At 31.1% G+C, this 12,029-nt stretch overlaps 1 protein-coding gene across 1 annotated transcript in view; it reads right to left on the reverse strand.

The window, feature by feature from the left end:
- The window catches only part of LOC108769799 (uncharacterized), a 72,440-nt gene that overhangs the window by 22,032 nt on the left and 38,379 nt on the right, over window positions 1-12,029 (reverse strand). Inside the window, exons 3-4 of the mRNA XM_018521000.1 lie at window positions 1,364-1,465; window positions 652-785 (exon numbers count right to left, since the gene is read on the reverse strand). Coding sequence (XP_018376502.1) covers window positions 652-785; window positions 1,364-1,465 — 236 coding nt within the window. The remainder of the gene's footprint in view (window positions 1-651; window positions 786-1,363; window positions 1,466-12,029) is intronic.

A 12,029-nucleotide genomic window follows, 5' to 3' on the forward strand; every position in this document is an offset into this window, starting at 1 on the left:
GCCGTGCGATCGGTGGGGACGGTAGGTTGTATATTCGGCACCAAAATAGGCCGGCCGGACGCGCTTATTCGACTATCTTTAAACGTTAATATCTCGTTAATTATTGCGCAACCTACAAAATGGTATAAGAATTTTCGATTCAATTCGGTCCGTTCTACCTGCTCGTGATCGATTACCCGGTAATTTTCAAACACCCTGTATATAACCGTTTATATATATGTACGTAAAATTTCTTATGAGAAACTAGATCGATTTAAATAAAAATGACAAAGTTTGCTCGGTTTCTGCTCGTAATCTGCTATCAGATTCGGTCAGCAGATTCTATTTCTGCTGCCAGTCTGTTTGCATAGAACAGGTTCTGTCAACAGAAGCAGAATGCAACATCAGTTGTGATCAGTTTGCTAACATCTTCTAATCAAATTTGCTACCAGTTTGTCAACATCCTGCTAACCTTTTCGCTATCTGGGATAGATATGCATGACGCGCATAACAGCAAACGAAAAGTTACACAAGTACATATACAAAAGGTATATATTTTAAATTAAAGTCAAATATTTGCATAAAAATAGCATGTATAGATTTCACTCTGAATAAATCAGATACATTTCATCATCAAGGAAAATGTTAATAAGATCTTTGACTTATACTTACTTTGAGAAAATTAAAATCCATTATGGTATATTTCTTGAATCTGGGCAAATTCGTCGCCGGTGGTGTTATTCGACCACTCGAAAAATGATCCGAAGAATCTGAGTTTCGTTGATTATCTGACGACTGTGAAGGAGCTAAAAATAAATCATAATCAGCAAATCGATCTTTGTTATAAATAATTAAAATAAATGTAAGATTAAACATATATATGTTCGTTGGAATGCAAGCATATGTTTTCTCCGATTCATGCAATTTGCTAGACAGACAAAAATAATTAATTTTAACTTTTCAGTGCAACAAACATGAGAATACGGACAAATATACTAAAAATAGATGAAATATATTATATAAGCAATATTTGTATTATACATATACGTGTGTGCGCGCATTTGTTATATGATTTGCTTATACATACGTATATAAAATATAGGTTCTTCATTACGAGCATCAAAAGAATTTCTTATGATTTTGATTATCTTATTAATTCGTTTTTATGAATCAACTACTAACCACGTAGCAGTAAAATATTTCTTAAAAATAGATCTGACAGTTAAAAAATTATTTACATAATTTGTATTCATATTTATGTTTGTGAAATTAGCTAAAAAACAATCAATATACCACAAAATATTGTTTACTTTAGTAAAACTGTTTATCGAAACGTTGCAATTAAATAATTAACAATACGAGAGGTACTCAGATCATTACTCACTTCTCTTTAAAGCTTGCAATGCTTCAGCGACTAGCTTTTGATTCAATCCACATAGATTCCCTGTCAGTTTTTCGCATTTCTTATGGCAAGCCATGTCACAATCTGTAGGGATGTTTTATCAGAGACCAATCAAGGATACTATTATTATATATACATTAAATACAGGGTGTCTGGAAATTACCGACAAATGTTTCGTGGGTAGAACAGACTATACTGAGCCGAAAAGTCCTGTACCATTTTGCGGTGTCAGCAATAGTTAACGAGATATTAACGTTTAAAGATAGCCGAATACGCGCGTTCGTCCTACTATTGCCGAAGGTACGGCCCACCGAGCGCACGGCGCGTGGGCCGCGAAGAGCGGGGATGGCCTAGTAGGCGCGCCACGCCGTTCGAGTTAAAGGGGATGCTAAACCGATTACCGAACTCGATCAAGATTGATAGTACAGACTTTTTTAATTCCAAATTCGATAATAGTGGTGGCATCTTTGATTCAGTTTTTACATTATATTATATAAAGTAGGGAAGGCTCCGCTTGCACACATTGCATGTTGCGTCGCTAATTGGCTAATTTAAAAATAAAATATTCTCATTAGTAAAGCAGTGAAAAATTACTAGGCACCAGCTGATATGAATGGTGTGTGCAATCGAGATTGTAGGCAAACGGGATCCTCCCTATATAATATATGTATATCATTCTGTCTTACTCAACGCATACATCTGTTCTTATCTAACATATGCCAGCAACATCTATCGCAAGGCCGCGCAACTACTACACGGAATTTCGGCTCTGTTGACAGTCCCAGTCTTCGCAAAGCACCTGTATACATATTTTCTATTCGGTGGCAATACTTTTTTTCTAGACTTTCAATCTTAGTTCTACAAACTCGGTATCGTTTGTTTCAATAATGTGACCTGCACGCTTATTTTCAAGATGTGGATTTAAAACTCTTATATCGAACAAATATATATCTGAGGTGACAGCTGTACAAGCCAAAAGTAAGTGAATTTTTAACGAATTAAAAATTTTTTTCGATTTTCTTATAAAATCCAGTGCAGCTGAGGTCCTGTTTGTGTGTACTTTAATTTATGTAATAATACTTTTGCAATTCGTATATCGAATACGGAGATTTTTCACCGAATGGAAATGTGGGTAAAACAGGAGGCTTTAGCATCGCTTTAAAGGCTCGCCTGCTAGGCCATCTCCGCTCCTCGCGGCCCGCGCGCCGTGCGCTCGGTGGCCCTACCTTCGGCAACAGTTGGTCGGGTGGACGCGCGTATTCGGCTATCTTTAAACGTTAATATCTCGTTAACTATTGCTGACACCACAAAATGGTACAGGACTTTTCGATCCAGTATAGTCTGTTCTACCCACACACGAAACATTTGTCGGTAATTTCCAGATACCCTGTATAATATATAAAGTAACTCAGGGGAAGATGCCACATGGAAAAAGACCACATTATTTATACCCACGTAATATTATAGCAACATCACAGCAATATTATTTTTCCATTGCAATATTACAACGAAATATATCAGAAATATTGCTGAAATATTGCGATATCATAGTGTAACATTAAAATTCTCGAAAATAAATCACAGTAATAATATTGTATAATATTATAGTAATACAACTGTGATGTCATAATATATTATTATAATATTATGCAATATTTATGTGATATTTATATAATATTAATATAATACTGTAAAGAATTAAATCGTATTAATAAATTTTTCAAAATGTTATTAAAAAGCTTTATGAATTAAATTTTTATATCAGCCGTTCTGAAATACGTGACAAAAATTTCTTGAGATAAATTACAAAGATGATCCATTAAATCATGAACATGATTATAAAACACGATACATAAGATATTAAATTTAGATTCATTTTATTTAAATTGAAAAGATAACAATAATAACTGTATCTTATTGAGGACAATAATACGTTTGAGTCCATAATATTGCTAGAAGTCAAAATAATAATCTGTACAATATAGGAAAAAATTGATACTTGATTTTGTTTACTACACTACAAATCACAGCATGTTGGAATAGCTAGTCAAACAAAACAGATGCATAGAATTACGGTTCCGTCAGACGTATATACCGCAAACGCTTATAAAATTTCATACAAAAATAAAGTTATTATTTTGTGCCAATATTATATACAACTCAATAAACCAAAATATGTAACATTGCACTAAGTATTATGTTCTGGTGTAGCTTTATATCAATAACTTTGAATCGTTTATGTATTAGATATACATACTTCAGTGATATGTTTACGTATGTATGACATATATGTTACGTATGTAAATGTTATATATTTCTCTATATTTTATTTACGTAATTCCATACGCTCTAAGAGCATACATTATAACTTTTCAAATTTAGAGGCACAGAAAGCACTTCAAAAGAGTTGGGAATTTCTGGAAGATTTGCCAAGATCAATTCGATTTGCGAACGCCTTCTTATAGAAAGTCTGGACGTTTTCCTACTTACAAGAAGCGTGTTCCTCTTATAGCGGATTTGTATACTTACTTTTTATACATTTAACCATGAAATATAGTATTGATTTTTCCGCGCATTCCCTAAGTCATATTACAGTTATGATGCTCTGGGATAATTTTGTGATATGTTAATAACATCTCATTAATATCTCTAAAGCGAAATATCATTGAAACATCATTTGATGTTATTTTGCTCTATTTATATTATAACAATATATTACAATAATATTACTGTAATATTTTAATGTTATTCATTAACATGTAATATATCAATAATACGTTTTAATTCTCTAGCTCTAGTATGCTAAATAGTAATAAAGAGAAGATAAGTCAATTAAGAGCAAAAAATTGATCAAATTAAAAACTAATTTATTATAATTTCGCAACGTTATTACTAATTTTTTCTAATGAAATACATAATAAGAGGAACGTTTCGACGTGAATTAATCTTTCTCAGCTCTAAATGGAAAATAATAATGCAAATAAGAATTAAAATTCACATCATAATTGCATAATGAAACGTCAAAAAAAGTCAATTACAAAACTTTATAAAACCGACTGAAATCATAAGTTGGACACATGTAAAATCAAATTAAACATATATTGTGGGTAAATTTTTAATTTGTTTTTTATGCTCTTAATTGATCTTCCTTCTTTTTATTGTCGCATATCAATAACATTTTTATTATATTGTATTTAATTATACTACATAATATTATGGGTATATTGCAATATTTACGCCATATCACGTGTTAGGTGGATAGTTTTTTTCCAGGAATTAAAGATAAACACATTATTTATAACGACGTTATCTTTTTTGGTAACTGTAACGGAAATGTAGATGCATTTTTTGTGACAATAATAGACCTGTTATTTTTGGCTGAACTTTTTGCACGATTCATCTTTACTCTTTTTCTCTCCAACGCGTTGCAACGTGGAGAAAAAGGGAAAAAAGATGAATCGTGCAAGAACTTTAGCTAAAAAGAGCAGACCTAATGAATTTTCCTTTACAGCACAAAGTTGCACAAAAGCTGCAGCAACACTGCTGTAACATTACATGTTACACCAATATTGCAGAGATTTTGCAGCGATATTGCTTCCAATTCTGTGCTATATGGGTTACACAGTTATTTTTATGGTTACTTTTATATTTTAAATCTATTTTCGATAATTTTTTGTATGGGTACTCAATCTTTGGCCGGTATTCATAATTTATTCTTACTTTAAGACCGTTTCAAATAACGTTTTAAAATGCTAATACGGCTCTATGATTGGTTTATGACGCCTTAAAAATGCCAAAAACCACAAAGCTGTATTAATATAAGAACAAGCTTTATGAATATCGTCTTTAAGTTGTGAAGTGATGTACTATAAAATTTGTTGTGAAAAATATCATTTTATCTGGATTATGTTTCAAGACCGGAAATTTAACCGGTGTGTGGTCTGTAGAACTGGATATGTATACATATGTATAAATTCACTGTAAAACACTATTATATATACAAAGCTTTAGCTTGGATAAAGCATTTCTTTTCTTACCCATACAGTACAGAAAGATTGCAAAATAATTGCAGATATATCTTATTGCAATGTTGTAATATTGCAAATAGATTGCACAATGTATTTTCAATATTGTTGTAATTTCATAGCATCATAAGAATATCCGCCTTCAACAAGATAGCGCTGTAATGTTGTAGCAATGTTGCAGCGTAATGTATTTGCAACTATTATTAAAAATTTTTTACAGTTGGAGAGGGGAGTGAAAGTCGCTTCGTGTTGAAAATCAAAACCTATGTAGAATAGTGTTTAGTGTATTGCATATATAGCAAAAATGATGCAGAAATAATGCTTATCTTTCAAACTTTTTTTATTCATAACTTTTTAATAAACAATGATCGTCAACTAAAACCTTCTGAAAGTCACTCAGGATTATGACCTTGACAACATATGTCAAGGTCAAGGTCATCGGCGCGGTGTCCCCTAATCTGTATAATTACCATGAAATTTCCACCAAATAGTTTTCAATCGAAGAGCAATAAATTTATGGTGGTACTATGATAATGAGAGATAGCGTTTATTAGCTTAGCAGAAACGTCGCTCATATTAGGCATCTATCTCATAATAGTTTCCTCTATATATTTTAAAGTTTACGTATATAGATATATAGATATTTTATATACATATTTTCGCAAATATATATTTTACATATTTTATGCAGGTATGCCTATTTTATACATATTATTAACTGATGAAATGGAAATAATAAGAAACTCCACGCATTCTATCTCATTTTCATTGTAATATATTAAAAAAATTTTTTTAATTCAAATATATCAAAAAATTATGAGAATTGATTATAAAGTTTCAAAAGTCTTGTCGCGCGGCGATGACAACAAATGTTGAAATGAACACTATAGTTCCTAAATTAATGGAAATAATTAACAATCATATAACATGTAATTGGCGCATGTTTCCATATGTGATAGCAGTTCATTACTCAAAAGCCAAAATGTTTTTAATGTCTCTGTAACAATACTGCAAGATTTGCAAAATCTTGCGCCATAATACGTATTATATATTACAATTCCTAATACTTACAATGTTGCAACGATATTACAGCGCAATCTGCAATATTGTAACGTTTCTGCAATGTTACTGCAAGTTTCTGTGCTGTATGAGTAGTTGTGTTTTCACATATCAGTCTAGTGTCAGTACTGTTTATTGCGTTATTAATATTTAAACAAACTATATTGCAAAATGTTTTAGACTGATTTTATTTTAGTATTAAAAACATAACGGAAATATAACTTATCGTTACTTTTGAAGTAACGGTAACGATGACGAGTGATTTTCGAAAATCAGTAACATAGTAACGGTAACTAATTACTTTTAGAAAATAACTTCCCATTCTCCCTACCCAGCAAACACCTAATATAAATACAATACGAGTATAACGTAGGAGTAACATGCAATATAATCGTTATTAATACATATTATACGTATAATATGAAATATATTTTATACATTAAAAAAAGAGTTCATAGAACAGCAGAATTTTATATTCGTTTGTAATACACATAAATATAGTATAATGTTCTGATAATTATTTACATTATACAGGGTGTCTTAAAATGATCGCCAAATATTTCGTGTACTGGTAGAGCGTACTAAACTGAGCTGAAAAGTCTTATATCATTTTACAATTTTCGCAATAGTTAAGATATTAATTATTAAAAATCATCAAATATATTGGTTTTCAATAAATTTTTACTCAAGTACTATCAATTTTACAGAAAAAACAGCAAGGGACAAAAATTGTTTATTTCTTCTCATAGAACTCTAAAAATTTGTTCAATAATTTTTCCATATTTTTTATCATTTTACAATTTTCGCAATAGTTATAACTATTGCGAAAATTGTAAAATGATAGAAGACTTTTCAACTCAGTTTACTGCGCTCTACCAGTACATTGAATATTTGGCGATTATTTTAAGACACCCTGTATAATGTAAATAATTATCAGAACATTATACTATATTTATATGTATTACATGAAATTCTGCTGTTCCATGAACTCTTTTTTTTAATGTATAAAATATGTTTCATATTATACGTATAATATGTGGTAACATATGTAATAATAACGATTATATTACATGTTACTTCTATATTATATTATATTTATAATAATTCAGCGCGCAGTTTGAATAACTACAAAAATATGATATATATGCATGTACATATATAGGATATAGATAGTTCACTGGGAATTATTTAGTCAAAAAATCTAGCTTTGACCGTCATAGGCCTGAATACGCTTATACTTAGTGTTTAATTCTTGTCGGTTCGAATAAAAAAATCTTATTAGTGGTTATACACGCTGCCTGCAAAAAAGCGTTATTGTTCTTACATATACTGATTATTGCAAAGAATATTACTAAGGCCTCGATGGTCTAATGGCTTAGGACACTCGTACGGAATACAAGAGATCCGGGTTCAAGTCCCGGTCGAGGTAATATTTTTCGCAATAAATTTATTTAAGGTTTTCAGCACATTGTCAATTTAATTTAACTTGTGATATTATTGTAGTAGTTTAATTGCGTTAGATAAAGTCCGGAAAAATTTCGGCACGCAGTTTGAATAACTACAAAAATATGATATACATGCATGTACATATATAGGATATAGATAATTCACTGGGAATTATTTAGGCAAAAAAGATCTAGCTTTGACCGTCGTAGGCCTGAATACGCTTATACTTAGTGTTTATATTATATTTATATTTGGTGTTTGCTGAGTAGGGAGAATGGGAAGTTACTTAAAGTTGATAGTAAAAAAAATATTGAAAATCAATATTCGACAATTTTTAGTAATTAATATTTTGTTAATTATTGAGAAAATTGCAAAGTGGTAAAGAACTTTTCGACTGAGTTTAGTCCGCTCTATTAGCACACGAAATATTTGGTGATCATTCTGGGACACTCTGTATAAACGCCTCACCGATCAACTTGACCTTGACTAGGTCATGACCCTGAGTGACCAACAATGCTCCAACAATGATCGGCATTTAGGCTGCGTGCGGGTTAGTGAAGGAATCTAGCTGAAAATCGGTCGAAATGTGCAACTAGGGCTTACGTTCCGAGTCACGCATGAAGCGCATAGACTACACAGAAAGTCGTTCCAAATTAGCTATTGCGCGCTTCGAAAGTGTTAAGAATTCCCCAGATTGTACTAACCGTATTGAATTCTTAGCACTCCTCCCAGCGTATTAACTGCTTCTCTTTTAACTTGAGGCAGTTGATACGTCTTCATGCAATCTATACGCTTCATGTATAATTCCGAACGAATATTCGTATGGTACTGTGATCTTAAGTGGATCGCGCAGAAATCTTTCTAAGAACTCTAAAGAAGAACAAATATTATGGCGAAGAAAAAGTCGAAACAAATAAAATTTATTTTATATTATAATTAGTTTATTTTACCTTAATTAATTACGAGTTTTTAAATTTGGAAGTCAATCTTTTCAAAGTTTAATGTCATGTTACGTTATTATGTTAAATACTCTTAACTAACAATTAAAAATGTGTTATAAAATAATGTAATATATTTAATAACAATATAGTAATATAATGTAATAGTAATGTAATATACGTATATATAATTCATGTATTATATTACATATTATTGTATAGTAATATAATAATATAATTTGAAATATATATTTTTAATTCTTGGTATTTTTATAATTTGCAATTAAAGATGTATGGGTGATATTTTAACATAACAAAATTATGAAAAAACTACAGATTATTCTAATTGTAAATCACATTTAAAAATAATACGACAAATTTGGAGACGGTTTACTATCTGGATCATAAGTTATTTTAATAAATAGTAGTATCTATTTTTTAAATCTGCTCTAATAAAAATGTATGGAAATGTATTATACATATAAGATAAATGACAAAAATCTCAACTTTTTAATATAAGTACATTATGTATTCAAGATTATGTCAAGTTACATATTGCAATGCATGAACTAATTGTCCAGTAAATAAATAAACAAAATATTTATTTGTTTTGTATCTTTGTAACACTAATCAGTGAATTGCAATTGTTCATTTTTAACATTACCACTGCAGTCCACTCAGCGCACAGCTCGCATAGGAAACCGATCCGAATTCACAAGCCCTTCAAGCGTGTTATGCACGCATTGAAAAAACAGAACGATTTCGAAGCGCATCAGTATTGCAATCCATGCGCTTCATACGCAAGGGTGAAATTACAGAATGCAGAAAAAGGCTACAGAATAGAGAATGTGTTATTGAAACAACCAATTAACGCTAACAACTAATTAACACTATTCGGAATAACACAGAATAACGCTGATTGGTTGCTTCTATGACGCATTCTTTATTCCGCAGTCGTTTTTCGCAACATATAATATCACCCTAACTCGGAAGCCCTAAATCCCAATTCTGCGATAGGGGATTATTTCAGTGCTCATCGACAGTGAGCAAGCTGCATTTCGAAATTCATTGAAAAAAAAGCCTTGATATTTATTTATTATATTATAATATTTGATACTAATAGCTAAGGTTTGGTAGCTTATTCGAAGCTTATTTAAAACTGAGCAAATAACATATGATTTTGATCAGTGTTTTCATCACGTGTCTGATATAAGTTATAATTTGTAGTATTCTTATATGTGTAAAAGTTGCAACGGTATTATTAAATGAAAATAGACTTATGAGATTAAACACATACGTGTAAAATACTATATTCGGCAGTTACTTCAATACAAGGCAGTTCTTCGTGCCTAATAATATTTCTTGTGAATTTGTATAATTTCCATGAGTTCACAGAATGCTCGTCAGATGCAAAGTTATCTGAGGTCTGTTTTTTATTGCTGCATTTTCTGAACTAATACACACAGTGCAATAAATTGAAGTGAAACAAATATACGTTTGTTTCACTTTAACTTATTACACCGATTCAGAATGCAACAATAAAAAACAAACCTCTGGATCGTAGTGACACATATACAGCACACATGCATGCATTATGCTGGCATTTTGTAAATATTTTGTTATTTGGAATAATATTAATTATATTATAATAATATATATAATAGATATAAAACGTCTTTTTCAGGCGATTTCAATAAACAGTATTAAAAGGATCCTGAAGTGAAGTTCGAACACTGATGAGATCGCTGCTTTACCGATAAAATGCGACACATCGACATATCTTTATATACTATACTACGTCAGTGTCGTACTCACACACACATACCTACAAATTTTCTAATTAAATAATCTTTCGTATTAAGTATCTAAACCTAATTCTAAGTACTCAACATTGGTTGTTCATGTAATCTCTAGTTCAAACCAAGATTGTTTTATATGTATGAAGTATAAAACTCGTATATAAAGCAAACATTATTACGAGTCGGCAGTTAAAAGTTGATAACAAAACTGTAACTTTCTACCTTTTTTTCGTTTTGGCATAAAGTCGACTGGTTTGAACTACATTATCGTTTATACTTTAATTATGGAAAAGGATTTTTTAATCTGTAAAGGCAGTTCGAAAAATACTTGTTTGAAAAAATTGATAAAACAGATTCTAACACTAAAGCGAAGCCCGAACACCGACGAAGTCACCAGAGGTCGCTGTTTTTCCAGCGCATCGATCTATCTTTATATACTACCACACCAATATTTCACGCAACCTATGATACACGCAGTCGCACGTTCGTGTCAATTTTCGTAAGAGACTCCGCCCAACAAAAAGAACAGGGAACAGAGAACAGAGAATAAGAATTTCAATTTATCAGAAATCATGTATTGTGGAATACATAATTTCTGATAGATTGAAATTCTTATTCTCTGTTCTCTGTTCCCTCTTCCTTTTATTGTGCGGAGTCTCTAAGTCTAGTGACGAGCGTGAACCGGAACGGATGTCTCGGTTTGGATATTGCATCATGCCTAATTTTTTTTTAAATATTGCCGTTAAAATGTTTAACGGTGCTTTGGATTTAACTGGCCATGTATCTCGTTTTCGAGAACCAAGGCTAATCAAAGTTAAAAGAAGAAGAAGTCAATTTTCGTATAACAAATTCGTTGCGATCAAGTGTTTCAGTCAAATTCTAAGAACTCGACATTATTTGTTCATGCAAACTACGTGTTTGTGGATTACTATTTCGTAAGTACAGGTTACAAAACTTTCGTATCAAGCAAATGTTGTCATGACTTGACAGCTTGAGACGCTATGTTACACTAAGAAATGGTAAAAAATATATCAATTTCAAAATTTTTGATCTTTCTCGGCATAAACTTCACCTCACAAACACGTATTAATGCGTATACTTTAATCCTGGAAAAGGATTTCCGAATCTGTGAAAAAGAAAAAAAGTATTTGTTATATAAAAATTACATGATTTAGTCGGTAATACAGACGGTTTTAGGATCCCCTTAAGGGGATACTAAACCGATTACCCAACTCAATCAAGGTCGACAGTACAGACTTTTTTAATTCCAAATTCGATAATAGTGGCGACATCTTTGATTTAGTTTTTATATTATATTATATAGATTATATTATATATTATAATATATATCATTCTGTCTTACTCAAACGCATACATCTGT

The sequence above is a fragment of the Trachymyrmex cornetzi genome, unplaced genomic scaffold, assembly GCF_001594075.2.
Source record: "Trachymyrmex cornetzi isolate Tcor2-1 unplaced genomic scaffold, Tcor1.1 scaffold95, whole genome shotgun sequence".
Classification (NCBI taxonomy): Eukaryota; Metazoa; Arthropoda; class Insecta; order Hymenoptera; family Formicidae; genus Trachymyrmex; species Trachymyrmex cornetzi.